This window comes from Balaenoptera acutorostrata, chromosome 20, assembly GCF_949987535.1.
Source record: "Balaenoptera acutorostrata chromosome 20, mBalAcu1.1, whole genome shotgun sequence".
Lineage (NCBI taxonomy): Eukaryota > Metazoa > Chordata > Mammalia > Artiodactyla > Balaenopteridae > Balaenoptera > Balaenoptera acutorostrata.
The window spans coordinates 6,999,747-7,018,930 of record NC_080083.1 but is presented as its reverse complement, the minus strand read 5'-3'; the positions used below and the strand labels follow the sequence as shown (position 1 = coordinate 7,018,930).

The following is a 19,184-nucleotide window of genomic DNA, read 5'->3' as shown; positions in this document are numbered from 1 at the left end:
AGGTTTCACTGCTGAATGATAATAATAATAATGACAACAACAACGATATCATTATTATTATCATTCTTGTTAGTAAAACATCTCCAGTTTGCGCAGTACTGCGTTTCTGGGGGAAATCTCTTGCACAGCATCACGCAGGAATCTTTCAACAACTTCATCCTGAGGTAGGAAGTTCCAGGACTTCCTACCCCATGTTGAGGCTCAGAGACATTCCCTTACTTGCCCAAGGTCTTCTGGAAAGTATGAGGTGCTGGAGATCTGGGGGCCCAGGGTGGGGAGGTGGGGGACCAGGTAAGTGCGGAGATGCTAGGCAGTTCCAGGTGACCTGGGGAGTGTTTGAGCAGATGAAATTCAGATCTGCTTTTGTTGGGGTGTCAGAAAGGAGTGATTCCACAGGAATTTTTTTTTATATGTATATATTCTTTTTTTAAAAAATTTATTTATTTTTATTTATTTATTTATTTATTTTTGGCTGTGTTGGGTCTTCGTTTCTGCGCGAGGGCTTTCTCTAGTTGTGGCAAGCGGGGGCCACTCTTCATTGCGGTGCGCGGGCCTCTCACTATCGCGGCCTCTCTTGTTGCGGAGAACAGGCTCCAGACGCGCAGGCTCAGTAGTTGTGGCTCACGGGCCCAGCCGCTCCGCGGCATGTGGGATCTTCCCAGACCAGGGCTCGAACCCGTGTCCCCTGCATTGGCAGGCAGATTCTCAACCACTGCGCCACCAGGGAAGCCCAGGAAATTTTTTTGATGACCCTCAAATGCATGGTGTGTTAGCTCCTCAAACCAGAGGAAGCTCCTTAGAGACACAGTCAAAGCCCCAGCCCATCTGGACTCTTGTCTTACACTCCCCCTGTGCCCTTAGACCATGTGTTACCTCTGCCCACCATGGTGACAGGCTACCAGGGTACAAACTGTGTGTCTGGCTCCAGACCAAGGGCGTTCCTTGCATATTCTCACTTACTTCTCAGTATAACCCTCTAAAGTACATTGTTACATCCCGTTTTATACGTGAGGAAGCTGAGGCTTAAAGTCATGAAGTAAGTTGTTCCAAATCACACAGCTATGAATGGCAGGGCAAGACTGGGACGCCGGCAGGTTGGCCCCCAGGGCTCTCACCACGGAAGCCCACGCCCGCACAGAGGGAAGGCCACTGTGTGTGTGAGACTCTGTGCTGTACGGTGTGTCCGAAGAGCTGCCATGTCAGCTCCCGCTCAGCATTGGAAAAGCCACGGTCCATCTGCAACTCCGTTAGAAAATGAAGGTATTAATATCTGCCTGACCTCCTGATGGGCTTGTTGGGAGGCCAGGATGGAAAAGAGGAAAACGGTCCCATAAATACTCAGCATCATACAAAATTGTTCCTGTATTTGAAATTGTATTACTTTTATTGGGAGGGTGATGCAGTAGGGTGGCAGAAATGTAGGATTAGGATCTGGTATCTGGGGGCTTTGAGAACAGCCTTGGTTTCCTTGTCTGTAAAATTGAGGCGATTGAAGAGATCATTTTTAATGACTCTTTGAGTCCTTAAGTTTAGCCATGATGATGGTGAGTATGGTGATGATAGTGGTGATGGTGATGATGGTGATGGTGATGTCAGACATCTGAGATCACCCGACCTCAGAATCATTTCCTGCCACCACTACCGGTGCCACCCATCCTTAACTTCCAGCCCCACTGTGTCAAAGGCACAAGGGCTGGGCTGGGGATGAGATGGAAAGGAGGATCTAGAAGGCCAGAGAGAAGGGACGATCTAAGATGTTAGAGAGTGCATCTCAGTGCCTGGTACATAGTAAGCCAGAAACCCGGCACCCCTTGCCAACACCCCAACCCCCCATCTGTCCCAGGGAAGCTGTGATTTTTATTGGTATCTCTGCCTTACAGAATAAGGAAATTGAGGCTCAGACCGTTAGTCTTAAGTTGCCCAAGGCCACACAGTTGGTATGTGATAATACTGGGATTCCATCCAGGTTTGCTGGAACCCGAAGTCCATGCCCCTGACCACACGGGTCAGTCTGACCATTGAGGCAACTCAGGTTCAGGGAGTGTATGCGGCCAACCCAGGCCACACAGCTGTTGCTACTAAGTGGTCAGGCCGAGGCTCAGATTTAGTCTTGGCTTCTGATCCTGTGCTTGTTTGTCCTGCTGCTTTACTACCCTTCAGGGTAAGCAAGCCAACATAATCACACTCAGCAAGATCTGGCTGGGATCTGGGAGTGACCCTGAGACTAGCTGCGCCCCTCACCCTTGGCTCAAGCACCGGGGGAAGGATCCATGTGCGTGGAGAGGAGGAGCAGGGCTTGCAGGATAGGCCAGCCCCTAGGCAATCCTCCCCGAAGCATCTGTCCTCCCAGGAATGAATCCCAGGTTCAGGAGCACCTACTACCTCCAAAGATGTTCTGGGAGCTGTGGGTGGTCTGAGAGGAGTGGAGACACGGCCGCTGGGGGGGGGGGGGACGGGATGGAAAAGCAGAGCTGCTTGGTGGAAAGAGCCCTGCTTGGGGGGCCTGGGATCTTGGGGTCTAGTCTCCCACCGCCCTAGACAACTACAGTCAGAGTGCTTAGTCTAGCTGGGTCCAGTTTCCCTGTCTGTAAATTTAGGGGAACTGAATTGGAAAGAATTATGAGTTCCTAGGCAGAAAAAGGGGTATGATTGTCTGAAAGGGTTTTTATTTTTAACTGCTGGGGAGCTGGTGATATATCTCGCGATGGGCTGGATTTCCACCTTTCCTTCTCGGGGCCAGGAGGGTCTGCTTTCACATCCCTTACTTTCTTTATAGTTTATAAATAAACTTGGCAAGAATCTGAAAACCACGCACGGAGGAGGAATGGACGGTGATGATAAACACAGCAGAGCCAGGGATCCGAGTAGTCAGGAGAATTTATTTCTCACGACACCTTCTCTCCGTTTTCCCGAGGTGTCCCATGGCAACGGGCATTGGGAAGGGCTCATTCTTCCATCTTCTGGGGGAGAAAAAGAATCCTACGCAGGAAATGAGTTAAAGCAAAGGTGAGGCGGGGCACTGTCTTCAAGTGGGGGCAGCTGGAGATGCTGGAGCCTAAGAAAAATATTCAGGCGTGGCTTTATCCCCCTTCGCGCGTTGTAAAAACAAACCAGTCGAGCTCCCGGAGTTGGGGTGAATCCCCCCAAAAGCAGGGGCTTCTTGGGCAGCGCCTCTTGCAACAGGGAGGGGCGGGGATGATAGGGTGGTCTGGCCCCTGGTCCCGCACTGCTCCCGTGAGCCTGGAACCACGGGGGTCCAGGCTAAAGCAGAGACATTCGTGGATGCACGGCCAGCAGCGGGGAAGATGCGCTGACAGGCACCCTCCAAACTCTGCTGGGTGCTGCCTGGTCCTGGGTCCTAGGACGTCTGGGGAGGAAGTCTGCTCTCACCTGGGCCCCCATGTCCCGGCTCTCGGCCCTCAGCTTGCTGAGCCGGGACTCGGCGATGTCCGCCGGTCCTTGGCCTCCTCCAGCTCGTGCTGGGCCCTCCGGCACCTGGACGGCTGCGTGCTGCCCCCCTCCTCCTGGACGGAAGGGGGAGGGGGCAGGAGGCTGAGGGAGTCCCTCACTCTGGCGCTGAGGCCCCCGGTCCCTGATGGCCTCTGGGGAGCTGGGGAACCAGGAGAGCTTGGGCCCCCAGTTCCCTGAGGGCAGAGGAGGGAAAGCTGAGCTCTGCAGCGGTGAAGACGGTGCCCCTGGCTCCTGTGTACACTGCCTCGTTACCTTGCGGGTCTGCTGTCCCCCAGGGTGCCTGCATGTCCCCCTGCACCCCGCCTCTCTGCCATCCCCCCAGCCCTGGAGCTCTTTGGAGGAAATCCAAGTGTCCCAAGGCATGTGGAGCTGTCAGAGACCAAAGGTCCAGCGCCCCCCACCCCCGCCCCACCCCCGCCCCGGGCCTGCTCCCAGTACTGTCTGCCTGCAGCCAGGGCATTGTATGAGTCTGAGGGCCATCCAGGGGTTTCTGATGAAGGCGGCCTCCCGGGGCCCCTCCAGCCTGGCCAGTCCTGCTGCAACTGTACTGACCCTCCCCCAACTTAACCAGTTCACATCTGCTTCCCAGAGGTCAGGACAGAAGCACCAGGCTCGTGGGCGGGGAGTAAAGAGGCCGGGGGGGAAGCCACATCCTCAGTCATTTATCTAGGGCAGACTCCCCCAGGTTCTGTTCCTCAGGCCAAGTCCTGTGGGAGGCTCTGCCTCCAGTACAGAGATGCCAAGGTCCATTAAAGGGTGGGAAATGCTACAATCTAGAGCGCCTTTTCCACTATGGGGTCCATCCCGTATTACCTGCAAAATCTGAGAAATCCTTGAAGTAAAGCCACCCATCCAACTCTGTGTAACCCAGAGTTTCCCAAACGATTTCTTTTCTGTAAAATACCTCCCCCTCCCCCCCCACCTGCTGCCCCAACTTCCTGCTATTAACATCCTCCAGACCTAGTGTCCCCAGAAGATATTTGGGAAATGTTGGTTTCAGCCCAAACTATTTCCTCACTGTTGGTTTCACCTGTTTGCTCAAGGGCAGATAAAAAAGGATGACTTGGAGGGTGGGAGCTAGGGAGGCCAGGGAAGGATGGAGGTGGTAGAAGCCAGGGCCAGGGCTGAGATGGGATGATGTGAATTAGGGTCAGGTGTTCAAGGTTAGCTCACAGGGCAGGGAATTCTGAGTAAGTTGGGGGTGGGTGGAGTCAGCCAGTGTGGGTGGGATTAAAGCCAGGTGGGCTGAGGCAGAGGGAAGGGATGGAGGGGCGGGGCCAGGACTGATGAGGCAGGAGGCCCAGAGGAGGGGGAGGTGGGGCAGGTTTGCATAATGCAGACCGGGGGAGGGAAAGGGCAGGCGTCCTGAGCTTGTGTTTATAGCCTGCAAATGAAAACTCAGGCCTCAGCTGCCGCGGGCGCTGTGAAACTCAGGCCTCAGCTGCCGCGGGCGCTGTGAAACACGGACGGACTCCTGCCCGGGGCCAGGGCGCCCCCGGGACCCCCTACTCACGGCCTCCTCCGCCTGCTTCCTGGAAGCCTTCACTTTGGCCTGCAGCTTGCCCACCAGGTCCTGGAGCCTGAGTATGTTCCTGCGGTCCTCCTCGGCCTGCCAACACAGCGTCGGTGCCAGGGCCCCGGGCCCCCTCCCCCGCTGCTTCTGTCCGGTCTGATCCGGGGGATGCAGGAGAGCCGTTGCCTACCTGGTAAGTCATTTCCTCCACCTTCCGTTCGTATCTGTGCGCGCCCTTCGGGGCCTCGGCTCCCCCCTTCTGCTCAGCCTCTAGCCCGCTATCTAACTCCTGCACCTGCACCCAGAAGAGAACACAGAGGTCAGGTCACGCCTCCCAGGCTTTTTCACCCACTCATGTGCCGGTTGTTTTAGGGTAAACTCAAGATGCTCTAGTTATATTTTGCGCAGATGTCTCCTCCTAGGGCTCGGGGACATATGTGGTCCCCAAGGCCTCCACGAGTCCGTGCCGTGGCTTTGTGCGAGTGACAACGAGACGCCGTCTTTGGGCAGGAGCATCCGCGAGCGCACGCGCCTTGCCTCGCGGACCAGGCTTTGCAAAAAAGTGACGCCTCCTCTGGGGCCATGCAGCTCGGTGAGGGCTTCCTGATCAAGGAAGGTGGCAGGGGTCATGGAGAGAACCTGGGCCAGGTAGAGTCAAAAGGTGTGTTTCAGGCCCCGGTCCAGCTGATCGATCCAAAGTAAGTCAGTTGTCATCACTGAGTATGAGTTTCTGTGTATTTAGACTGGTGATGATAATTCCTGCCCAAACTGCCTTGAATGTGGGGATCAAATGAGACAAAGTCTGTGAAAGTATTTTTCGATGATAAAGCCCTACACAGGTATTGTTGATTTCATAGCTGTGTCTGCCGTTCCTGAAGTCGTGAGGGGGCAGGGCAGCGGCAGCCGCTGAGAGCGCAGGTCACCACCTGGGGCCCGGTCCCTCAAGCCAGAGAGAGCCCGGTGGTGGAGGCTGCAGCCAGTCCCTGGGCATCCCAGTAGCCACACAGAGGGCGGCTCTGGGCCTGCAGACTCACTGGAGCAACCTTGAAACCTACCAGTAGAACAGGCAGCTCTGGGCACTGTTCCAGAAGAGGCCCCGCCCACCGGCCCTGGGAAGCTGTCTTCCACCAGCTTCCCTGGGAATTCTCTCTAGGCCTCTGTAAGGTTCATGGAACTAAGATAACTGGGCAGCTGGGGGTTGGAGGACAGTCAAGGTGCCTCACCACGCCAGAGGGGAGGTTGGCGGAGGGTTCCCTGCCGACCCAGGAATCAAAGTATCAAAGAGGGTGGCATGGGATCTAGTTCCTCCGTCCAGGGAGGGGTCCATGTGAAGGACAAGCCCAAGTTTGTTTTAATAGAAGAGAACTGGGAATAATTAAAAATAAGCATTTAAAGAATTTGGGGGGAGCTCTGACTTCCCTGGTGTTCACTTGTGTTACTCGTGTGTCTACAGCCTTGTAGGTTTTAGCCAAAAAATTGTTTCACATTGAAAGTGTACAGGTGCTGGTGACCACGTCCCTGGGAGGCTGGCATGAAGAATGTGTTTGGGTCTTTCCTGCTGGGAGAAGGTGTTTCCTTCTCTTCTCCTCCCCTTCCTCCTCTTTCCCTCTTTCCTGCCCCTTCTCTGGGGGACAACAGGGAGTTGTTAGGATGATGACAAACGAGAAAACATTTGCAATGTGCATTACCGAAAAAATATTTCCTTCCTTAATATGTAAAAAAGACAAATCATTAAAAGGGCAAAAGTACAGATAGCTAAGACACACCAGAAGAAATACAAATAGCGAAAAATACGACAAAATGTTCCACCTCATTAGTAATCGAAGAAATAAGAATTTTTAAAATGAGGCATTTTCAACCATAAATCGGTGAAGATTAAAAAAAATAATAGCTAAGCACTCTCACTTATTTTCCCCATGGGAGTAAAAATTGGGACAACTTTGTTGAAGACCAATTTACAACATATCCTAAATGTCTTTGCTGTTTTGACCATGAATATATACTTCCAGGAATTTACTTACTTTTAGGAATATTAAGGAAATAGTAATCATGGATATATGTGAAAATTTAGTTATGAAGAAGTTAGTCATACAATCTTCTAAACATAAACATTTTTATTGGGAACAGTCTAAAACTATCCAGCCGTAGAAGCCTGATTACATAAATGTGCCCTAATACACAGCTGCAATGGACGGCTCTTCTGCCATTAAAGAACTGTATCGTAGAAAACTATTTTAAAATATAGAAGTATGTTCACAACACGTTGTTAAATGAAAAAAAGTTGCAAAAGGATTGATCACGTTTACAAAAAATATCATATTTATGTATAGAAACAAGAGCCTAGAATAGGAGATCCCAAAATGCTGACAATATGGTTGGTATTTTTCTATTTTTTTGGCTAATTCAAAAAATAGTTTTTAAAGCAAGGAATTTTGGGGGAATTCCCTGGCGGTCCAGTGATTAGGGCTTTGTGTTTCCACCACGCAGGGCGCGGGTTCGATCCCTGGTTGGGGAACTAAGATCCCGTATGCCATGTGGTGTGGTCCAAAAAAATAAAAAATGAAACAAGGAATTCTTTAACTTTCCTAAAAGTAGTTATTTCAAAAGACAATCCTAATTTTCTAAGCTTGCAGCTTAAATGTTACTGCCTCTGTGAAGCCTTTTCCAGCCCTTTTATGCAATAATTCGTCATGCCTTGCTCTGATTTCCCCATGATCTTTTATCTTCAGATAAAAGAAAGCTCAGCAATCTGTCCATCTAGAGACAAAGTTATTCCAAGAACTAGGCCTAATGAAAGTTTGTCTTGAACACTAGCCTGGAAGGAGCGGTGGGAACTCCTCTCCGTCAAGCCTGGGTCCTGCCTGCCTCCAGGGTGGACCCAGAGTGGAGTGAGGACGGACACACGTGGGGGTGAAGGAGCTGCACGCGGTCGCTGGCCTCCAGCAGCTCGTGCTCCGCCAGCTTGCGGGTGCGCTCCGTCCGCGCCAGGGCCACCTTCCTCTCCTCCGGCTCCTCCAGCGAGAGGCCATTCCTGCGCTCCACGAGGGCCAGCTGCTCCTTGAGGTCCGCGCTGCTCCTCAGGGCGTCATCCAGATGCAGCTGGGAGTCCTTCACGAGAAACCAGGGGTGAGACCGGAGCCCAGGGCAGGCTGAGGTCCCGCCAGCTCCTCCAGGGGCTGTGCACTCACCTTGAGCTGGCTCTGGACTGAGCACAGGTGTTTCTGGGTCTCTGCCACCTGGCGGTTGGAGTGGCCCAGCTGAATCTCCATCTCACTGAGGTCTCTCTCCATCTTCTTCTTCAGCCTCAGAGCAACATTCCGGCTCCGGATCTCAGCATCCAGCACGCTCTGCAGGGCCTTTGCTGCCCGCTGGCTGTTTCTTTTCAGCTGCTCGATTTCTTCTTCCTTCTCAGTGATCTTGCGGTCAAGCTCAGATTTCAGCTGGTTCAACTCTAGCTGGACATGCAAAATCTTGCCCTCTTCATGCTTCAAGGAACCCTGATAAAAGTAAAGGAGTGACTGGGATTGCCGGGGGCAGCCACCTTCTTGAATGAGGTTTTTCATCCCCATTATGATAAAAAGGGTATTATTAGGCTCATTTTACAAATAAATAGAACAGTTCTCAAAAAGGTCAAACAGTTTGCTCCCAAATTGTTACTAGTAATGAAACTAGAACTGAAGCTTTGTTGTTAACAATCTTATGTCTTGAGGAGGACAGAGCATCGTTTTCAATTAGTAAAAATTTTGATTACTGTGTCTTTTTAAATAGTGACCATAAGTCAGGAGCCAAACTCTTCTCAAAAAAGACAGAGAAAGACAGAGGAATTGCTCTCCTATTACCCTGCATAGTGCAAATTTCCCTAGACCCTCTTAAGCATTCGCGCCTCACTGGCCACAGCTGGTGATTGCATCAGGATCCTGCACTCTTTGGACCACACAGAATTCCCAGCAGCCAAAGATGACCGTGTATAACTCTCTGTTAAAACTAAGGGATTCTGAGCTGGCTCTCAAGATGTTTGGTGATTGAGTTCTTGCTTTCTGAGAGGAAGACGTTGAGGACATAATGAAGAAGTTTATTTATTCAATAGGAGAAATACGATGGACTAGAGAACACCCAGGAGGCGAGGCAGCAGAGAGCAGCTGGTCCCCCCCCAGGGCGGGGGTGGGGCTGGATTCTTCCCATTGGAGCCCCAGTGCCTCCTGCAGGAAGGGCCCCTGGGGGTAGTCCAGTCCCCTTCCTCAGCGCCCCGCCCTCCTTCACATCCCAGACACGTGCCTCCACCTCTTCTAGGGCAGCCTGGAGGTCTGACTTTTCTTGCTGCACTTGCTTCCTGGTCTTCTCCACTTCCTGAAGATTCTTGCTCATTTCCGCAATCTGCATGATTAAGTCGGAAATCTCTTCTGCAAAGGACAGGCTTGATTCAGGCTGTTTTCACAGGCTCTGTCTGATAGCACAGGCATTTGCCAGGGAATTTGGGGATTGGTGATTTCATTTATGACCTTCATATAGGAGAGGACAAATACAGTGAAACCTTTCGGGGGAGGCGTCGACAAGACACAGGTGTGTGGCCTCACCTGAAGATGCAGAGGGAGGAGCAACAGAACACCTGTATGACCCTGAACCTTCACACGGTACACAAAAGGGTCATAGAGAGGACCGGGGGAGACTACTGTGGAGAAAACACATAGAATCATGGTCTCAGAAATAGAAGGGGCTTTAGAGGGCATTGGGTCTGGTCTAGTATTGTAGGTCAGCGGTCTGAGATCCTAAGGGATATAGTGACAGGATCAAGGACACAAAGCCATGTAGACACAGAATCCATGGAAGATACGTTCTGTAGAAGAGCACGGAGCTTAGCAGCCCAGTGAGCCCTCTGTTCTCGAGAACAAGGCTTGGCTGTGACTATGCCTTACATTGGGGAAGTTTGGGTCTCAGGGTAAACTGAGTAGATGTGAGGAATTTGTGGGGCATCGGGAAGGAGGAGGCTGTAGCCAAATAGGGGAGGGGTGGCCAGAAGAGAAGGGGGGATGTCACATACCTGTGATAGGGAGAGAGCTAGGGGCTGTCACATACCGGTGATGGGGAGAGAGCTGGGGGCTGTCACGACCCTACGATGGGAAGAGAGCTGGGGGCTGCCACATATCTGTGATGGGGAGTGAGCTGGGGGCTGTCACATACCTGTGATGGGGACAGAGATGCAGGCTGTCACCCACCTGTGAAGGGGAGAGAGCTGGGGGCTGTCACGCATCTGTGATATGGAGATAGCTGGGGACGGTCACACACCTGTGATGGGGAGAGAGCTTGGGGTTGTCACTCACCTGTGATGGGGAGAGAGATAGGGGCTGTCACATACCTGTGATGGGGAGAGAGCTTGGGGCGGTGACACACCTCTGCTGTGGAGACAGATGGGGGCTGTCACATAACTGTGATGGGGAGAGAGATGCGGGCTGTCACATACCTGTGATGGGGCGAGAGCTGGGGGCTGTCACACTGCTGTGATGGGGAGAGAGCTGGGGATTGTCACATACCTGTGATGCGGAGACAGCTGGTGTCTCTTACATATCTGTGTGTGGAGACAGCTGGGGGCTGTCACGTACGTGAGATGTGGAGACAGCTGGGGTCTGTCACATACCTGTGATGGGGAGAGAATTGGGAGCTATCACGCACCTGTGATGCGGAGTCAGCTGGGGCCTGTAACATACCTGTGATGGGAAGAGAGCTGGGAGTTGTCACACACCTGTGATGGGGAGAGAGTTGGGGGCTGTCACACACCTGTGATGAGGAGAGAGTTGGGGCCTGTCAGGCACCTGTGATGCGGAGACAGCTGGGGGATGTCTCATACCTGTGATGGTGAGACAGCTGGGAGCTGTCACTCACCTGTGATGGGGAGAGAGCTGTGGGCTGTCACACACTTGTGATGGGGAGAGAGATTGGGACTGTCACATACCTGTGATGCTGAGACAGCTGGGGGCTGTCACATACCTGTGATGGCGAGAGAGCTGGGGGCTGTCACTCACCTGTGATGGTGAGAGATCTGGCGGCTGTCACTCACTTCTGATGGGGAGAGAGATAGGGGCTGTCACATACCTGTGATGGGGAGAGAGCTTGGGGCGGTGACACACCTCTGCTGTGGAGACAGATGGGGGCTGTCACATAACTGTGATGGGGAGAGAGAAGCGGGCTGTCACATACCTGTGATGGGGCGAGAGCTGGGGGCTGTCACACTGCTGTGATGGGGAGAGAGCTGGGGATTGTCACATACCTGTGATGCGGAGACAGCTGGTGTCTCTTACATACCGGTGTGTGGAGACAGCTGGGGGCTGTCACGTACGTGAGATGTGGAGACAGCTGGGGTCTGTCACATGCCTGTGATGGGGAGAGAATTGGGAGCTATCACGAACCTGTGATGCGGAGTCAGCTGGGGCCTGTAACATACCTGTGATGGGAAGAGAGCTGGGAGTTGTCACACACCTGTGATGGGGAGAGAGTTGGGGGCTGTCACACACCTGTGATGAGGAGAGAGTTGGGGCCTGTCAGGCACCTGTGATGCGGAGACAGCTGGGGGATGTCTCATACCTGTGATGGTGAGACAGCTGGGAGCTGTCACTCACCTGTGATGGGGAGAGAGCTGTGGGCTGTCACACACTTGTGATGGGGAGAGAGATTGGGACTGTCACATACCTGTGATGCTGAGACAGCTGGGGGCTGTCACATACCTGTGATGGCGAGAGAGCTGGGGGCTGTCACTCACCTGTGATGGTGAGAGATCTGGCGGCTGTCACTCACCTGTGATGGGGAGAGAGATGGGGGCTGTCACTCACCTGTGATGGGGAGAGAGCTGGGGGCTGTCACGCACCTGTGATATGGAGACAGCTGGGGACGGTCACACACCTGTGATGGGGAGAGAGCTTGGGGATGTCACATACCTGTGATGTGGAGACAGCTGGGGACTGTCACATACCTGTGATGTGGAGACAGCTGGGGGCTGTCACTCACCTGTGATGGGGAAAGAGCTGGGGGCTTTCAAACACCTGTGATGGGGAGAGAGATGGGGACTGTCAAACACTTGTTATGGGGAGAGAGATGGGGGCTGTCACATACCTGTGGTGGGGAAATTGATGGTGACTCTCAAACACCTGTGATGGGGAGAGAAGTGGGGGCTGTCACATACCTGTGATGCGGAGACAGCTGGGGGCTGACACATACCTGTGATGAGGAGAAAGTTGGGGGCTGTCAGGCACCTGTGATGCGGAGACAGCTGGGGGCTGTCACACACCTGTGATGGGGAGAGAGCTGGGGGCTGTCACTCACCTGTGATGGGGAGAGAGATAGGGGCTGTCACATACCTGTGATGCGGAGACAGCTAGGGGCTGTCACTCACCTATGATTGGGGAGAGCTGGGGGCTGTCACATACCTGTGATGGGGAGAGAGCTGGGGCCTGTCACTCACCTGTGATGGGGAGAGAGCTGGGGGCTGTCACGCACCTGTGATGGGGAGAGCGATGGGGGCTGTCACATACCTGTGATGGGGAGAGAAATGGAGGCTGTTACTCACCTGTGATGGGAAGAGAGATGGGGGCTGTCACATACCTGTGATGGGGAGAGCGCTGGGGCTGTCACGCATCTGTGATATGGAGAAAGCTGGGGACGGTTACACACCTGTGATGGGGAGAGAGTTGGGGGCTGTCAGGCAACTGTGATATGGTGAGAGCTGGGGGATTCACATACCTCTGATATGGGAGAGAGCTGGGGGCTGTCACTCACCTGTGATGGGGAGAGAGCTGGGGGTTGTCACACACCTGTGATGGGGAGAGAAATGGGGGCTGTCACTCACCTGTGATGGGGAGAGACAGAGGGGCTGTCTCATACCTGTGATCGGGAGAGAGCTTGGGGCGGTGACACATCTCTGATGTGGAGACAGATGGGGGTTGTCACATACCTGTGATGGGGAGAGACCTGGGGTCTGTCACCCACCTGTGAAGGGGAGAGAGCTGGGGGCTGTCACATACCTGTGATGCGGAGACAGCTGGGGACTGTCACATACCTTTGATGGGGAGCGAGTTGGGGGCTGTCAGGCACTTGTGATGCGGAGAGAGCTAGGGGCTGTCACATACCTGTGATGGGGAGAGAGGTGGAGGCTGTTACTCACCTGTGATGGGAAGAGAGATGGGGGCTTTCAATCACCTGTGATGGGGAGAGAGCTGGGGGCTGTCACTCACCTGTGATGGGGAGAGCGATGGGGGCTGTCAAATACCTGTGATGGGGAGAGCGCTGGGGCTGTCACGCATCTGTGATATGGAGACAGCTGGGGACGGTTACACACCTGTGATGGGGAGAGAGTTGGGGGCAGTCAGGCAAGTGTGATATGGTGACAGCTGGGGGAGTCACATACCTGTGATATGGGAGAGAGGTGGGGGCTGTCACTCAGCTGTGATGGGGAGAGAGCTGGGGGTTGTCACACACCTGTGATGGGGAGAGAGATGGGGGCTGTCACTCACCTGTGATGGGGAGAGACATAGGGGCTGTCACATACCTGTGATCGGGAGAGAGCTTGGGGCGGTGACACACCTCTGATGTGGAGACAGATGGGAGCTGTCACATACCTGTGATGGGGAGAGAGATGCGGGCTGTCACATACCTGTGATGGGGAGAGAGCTGGGGGCTGTCACCCATCTGTGAAGGGAAGAGAGCTGGGAGTTGTCACGCAGCTGTGATATGGAGACAGCAGGGGACGGTCACACACCTGTGATGGGGAGAGAGTTGGGGGCTGTCACACACCTGTGATGGGGAGAGAGCTGGGGGCTGTCACATACCTGTGATGCGGAGATAGCTGGGAGATGTCTCATTCCTGTGATGGTGAGACAGCTGGGGGCTGTCACTCACCTGTGATGGGGAGAGAGCTGGGGGCTGTCACACACCTGTGATGGGGAGAGAGATGGGGACTGTCAAACACCTGTGGTTGGGAGAGAGCTGGGGGCTGTCATATACCTGTGATGCGGAGACAGCTTGGGGATGTCTCATACCTGTGATGGTGAGACAGCTGGGGGCTGTCACTCACCTGTGATGGGGAGAGCGCTGGGGGCTGTCACTCACCTGTGATGGTGAGAGATCTGGCAGCTGTCTCTCACATGTCATGGGGAGAGAGCTGGGGGCTGTCACGCACCTGTGATATGGAGACAGCTGGGGACAGTCACACACCTGTGATGCGGAGAGAGCTTGGGGATGTCACATACCTGTGATGTGGAGACAGCTGGGGGCTGTCACATACCTGTGATGTGGAGACAGCTGGGGACTGTCACTCACCTGTGATGGGGAGAGAGCTGGGGGCTGTCACACACCTGTGATGGGGAGAGAAATGGGGGCTGTCACTCACCTGTGATGGGGAGAGAGATAGGGGCTGTCACATACCTGTAATGGGGAGAGAGCTTGGGGCGGTGACACACCTCTGATGTGGAGACAGATGGGGGCTGTCACATAACTGTGATGGGGAGAGAGATGCGGGCTGTCACACACCTGTGATGGGGAGAGAGCTGGGGGCTGTCACCCACCTGTGAAGGGGAGAGAGCTGGGCGTTGTCACGCAGCTGTGATATGGAGACAGCAGGGGACGGTCAGTCACCTGTGATGGGGAGAGAGCTTGGGGTTGTTCACATACCTGTGAAGTGGAGAAGGCTGGGGGCTATCACATACCTGTAATGGGGAGACACCTGGGGGCTGTCACATACCTGTGATGGGGAGACAGCTCGGGGCTCTCACAAACATGTGATGGGGAGAGAGCCGGGGGCTGTCACACTGCTGTGATGGGGAGAGAGATGGGGACTTTCAAACACCTGTGATGGGGAGAGAGCTGGGGGCTGTCACTCACCTGTGATGGGGAGAGAGCTGGGGGCTGTCACATACCTGTGATGCGGAGACAGCTGGGGACTGTCACATACCTTTGATGGGGAGCGAGTTGGGGGCTGTCAGGCACTTGTGATGCGGAGAGAGCTTGGGGCTGTCACATACCTGTGATGGGGAGAGAGGTGGAAGCTGTTACTCACCTGTGATGGGAAGAGAGATGGGGGCTGTCACATACCTGTGATGCGGAGATAGCTGGGGGATGTCTCATACCTGAGATGGTGAGACAGCTGGGGGTTGTCACTCACCTGTGATCGGGAGAGAGCTGTGGGCTGTCACACACCTGTGATGGGGAGAACGCTGGGGCTGTCACGCATGTGTGATATGGAGACAGCTGTGGACGGTCACACACCTGTGATGGGGAGAGAGTTGGGGGCTGTCACACACCTGTGATGGGGAGAGAGCTGGGGGCTGTCACACACCTGTGATGGGGAGAGAGATGGGGGCTGTCACTCACCTGTGATGGGGAGAGACAGAGGGGCTGTCTCATACCTGTGATCGGGAGAGAGCTTGGGGCGGTGATACACCTCTGATGTGGAGACAGATGGGGGCTGTCACATACCTGTGATGGGGAGAGAGATGCGGGCTGTCACATACCTGTGATGGGGAGAGAGTTGGGGGCTGTCACACACCTGTGATGGGGAGAGAGCTGGGGGCTGTCACACACCTGTGATGGGGAGAGAGATGGGGGCTGTCACTCACCTGTGATGGGGAGAGACAGAGGGGCTGTCTCATACCTGTGATCGGGAGAGAGCTTGGGGCGGTGATACACCTCTGATGTGGAGACAGATGGGGGCTGTCACATACCTGTGATGGGGAGAGAGATGCGGGCTGTCACACACCTGTGATGGGGAGAGAGCTGGGGGCTGTCACCCACCTGTGAAGGGGAGAGAGCGGGGCGTTGTCACGCAGCTGTGATATGGAGACAGCAGGGGACGGTCACACACCTGTGATGGGGAGAGAGCTTGGGGTTGTTCACCTACCTGTGAAGTGGAGAAGGCTGGGGGCTATCACATACCTGTAATGGGGAGACACCTGGGGGCTGTCACATACCTGTGATGGGGAGATAGCTCGGGGCTGTCACATACATGGAATGGGGAGAGAGCCGGGGGTTGTCACACTGCTGTGATGGGGAGAGAGATGGGGACTGTCAAATACCTGTGATGGGGAGAGAGCTGGGGGCTGTCACATACTTGTGATGCGGAGACAGCTGGTGACAGTCACATACCTTTGATGGGGAGCGAGTTGGGGGCTGTCAGGCACTTGTGATGCGGAGAGAGCTTGGGGCTGTCACATACCTGTGATGGGGAGAGAGGTGGAGGCTGTTACTCACCTGTGATGGGAAGAGAGATGGGGGCTTTCAATCACCTGTGATGGGGAGAGAGCTGGGGGCTGTCACTCACCTGTGATGGGGAGAGCGATGGGGGCTGTCAAATACCTGTGATGGGGAGAGCGCTGGGGCTGTCACGCATCTGTGATATGGAGACAGCTGGGGACGGTTACACACCTGAGATGGGGAGAGAGTTGGGGGCAGTCAGGCAACTGTGATATGGTGACAGCTGGGGGATTCACATACCTGTGATATGGGAGAGAGGTGGGGGCTGTCACTCAGCTGTGATGGGGAGAGAGCTGGGGGTTGTCACACACCTGTGATGGGGAGAGAGATGGGGGCTGTCACTCACCTGTGATGGGGAGAGAAATAGTGGCTGTCACATACCTGTGATCGGGAGAGAGCTTGGGGCGGTGACACACCTCTGATGTGGAGACAGATGGGAGATGTCACATACCTGTGATGGGGAGAGAGATGCGGGCTGTCACATACCTGTGATGGGGAGAGAGCTGGGGGCTGTCACCCACCTGTGAAGGGGAGAGAGCTGGGAGTTGTCACGCAGCTGTGATATGGAGACAGCAGGGGACGGTCACACACCTGTAATGGGGAGAGAGCTTGGGGCTGTCACACACCTGTGATGGGGAGAGAGCTGGGGGCTGTCACATACCTGTGATGCGGAGATAGCTGGGGGATGTCTCATACCTGTGATGGTGAGACAGCTGGGGGCTGTCACTCACCTGTGATGGGGAGAGAGCTGTGGGCTGTCACACACCTGTGATGGGGAGAGAGATGGGCCTGTCACTCACCTGTTATGGGGAGAGAGCTGGTGGCTTTCACACACCTGTGATGGGGAGAGAGTTGGGGGCTGTCACAAACCTGTGATGGGGAGAGAGATGGGGACTGTCAAACACCTGTGGTTGGGAGAGAGCTGGGGGCTGTTACATACCTGTGATGCGGAGACAGCTTGGGGATGTCTCATACCTGTGATGGTGAGACAGCTGGGTGCTGTCACTCACCTGTGATGGGGAGAGAGCTGTGGGCTGTCACACACCTGTGATGGGGTGAGAGATTGGGACTGTCACATACTTGTGATGCTGAGACAGCTGGGGGCTGTCACATACCTGTGATGGCGAGAGAGCTGGGGCTGTCACTCACATGTGATGGGGAGAGAGATGGGGGATGTCACTCACCTGTGATGGGGAGAGAGCTTGAGGCTGTCACATACCTGTGATGGGGAGCGACGTGGAGGCTGTTACTCACCTGTGATGGGAAGAGTGATTGGGGCTGTCACTCACCTGTGATGGGGAGAGAGATGGGGGCTGTCACACACCTGTGATGGGGTGAGAGATTGGGACTCTCATATACCTGTGATGCTGAGACAGCTGGGCGCTGTCACATACCTGTGATGGCGAGAGAGCTGGGGGCTGTCACTCACCTGTGATGGTGAGAGATCTGGCGGCTGTCACTCACATGTGATGCGGAGAGAGCTGGGGGCTGTCACGCACCTGTGATATGGAGACAGCTGGGGACGGTCACACACCTGTGATGGGGAGAGAGCTTGGGGATGTCACATACCTGTGATGTGGAGACAGCTGGGGGCTGTCACATACCTGTGATGTGGAGACAGCTGTGGGCTGTCACTCACCTGTGATGGGGAGAGAGCTGCGGGCTTTCACACACCTGTGATGGGGAGAGAGATGGGGACTGTCAAACACTTGTTATGGGGAGAGAGATGGGGGCTGTCACACACCTGTGATGGGGAAATTGATGGTGACTCTCAAACACCTGTGATGGAGAGAGAAGTGGGGGCTGTCACATACCTGTGATGCGGAGACAGCTGGGGGCTGTCACCTACCTTTGGTGGGGAGCGAGTTGGGGGCTGTCAGGCACCTGTGATGTGGAGAGAGCTTGGGGCTGTCACATACCTGTGATGGGGAGAGAGGTGGAGGCTGTTACTCACCTGTGATGGGAAGAGAGATGGGGGCTGTCACACACCTGCGATGGGGAGAGCGATGAGGGCTGTCACATACCTGTGATGGGGAGAGAGCTGGGGGTTGTCACACACCTGTGATGGAGAGGGCGATGGGGGCTGTCACATACCTGTGATGCGGAGATAGCTGGGGGATGTCTCATACCTGTGATGGTGAGACAGCTGGGGGCTGTCACTCACCTGTGATGGGGAGAGAGTTGTGGGCTGTCACACACCTGTGATGGGGAGAGAGATGGGGGCTGTCACTCACCTGTGATGGGGAGAGAGCTGGGGGCTTTCACACACCTGTGATGGGGAGAGAGTTGGGGGCTGTCACACACCTGTGATGGGGAGAGAGATGGGGACTGTCAAACACCTGTGGTTGGGAGAGAGCTGGGGGCTGTTACATACCTGTGATGCGGAGAGACATTGAGGCTGTTAATCACCTGTGATGGGAAGAGTGATTGGGGCTCTCAGTCACCTGTGATGGGGAGAGCGATGGGGGCTGTCACATACCTGTGATGGGTAGAGAGATTGGGGCTGTCACTCACCTGTGATGGGGAGAGAGATAGGGGCTGTCACATACCTGTGACGGGGAGAGTGCTTGGGGTGGTGACACACGTCTGATGTGGAGACAGATGGGGGCTGTCACATAACTGTGATGGGGAGAGAGATGCGGGCTGTCACATACCTGTGATGGGGAGAGAGCTTAGTGTTGTTCACATACCTGTCAAGTGGAGAAGGCTGGGGGCTATCACATACCTGTAATGGGGAGACACCTGGGGCCTGTCACATACCTGTGATGGGGAGACAGCTCGGGGCTGTCACATACATGTGATGGGGAGAGAGCCGGGGGCAGTCACACTGCTGTGATGGGGAGAGAGCTGGGGATTGTCACATACCTGTCATTCGGAGACAGCTGGTGTCTCTTACATACCTCTGTGTGGAGACAGCTGGGGGCTGTCACGTACGTGAGATGTGGAGACAGCTGGGGTCTGTCGCATA

The 19,184-nt window shown here is 54.6% G+C and overlaps 1 protein-coding gene across 1 annotated transcript; it reads right to left on the bottom strand.

Annotated features, from left to right (window-relative positions):
* Window positions 1–2,365: 2,365 nt before the first annotated feature.
* LOC103014124 (myosin-13) lies at window positions 2,366–18,609 on the bottom strand. The gene is given in 9 exon segments (XM_057536175.1): window positions 2,366–2,413; window positions 3,391–3,452; window positions 3,455–3,524; window positions 4,985–5,080; window positions 5,175–5,279; window positions 7,889–8,092; window positions 8,173–8,481; window positions 9,260–9,384; window positions 18,591–18,609. Coding segments are annotated over 9 exon segments (1,038 nt in total).
* Window positions 18,610–19,184: the final 575 nt, after the last annotated feature.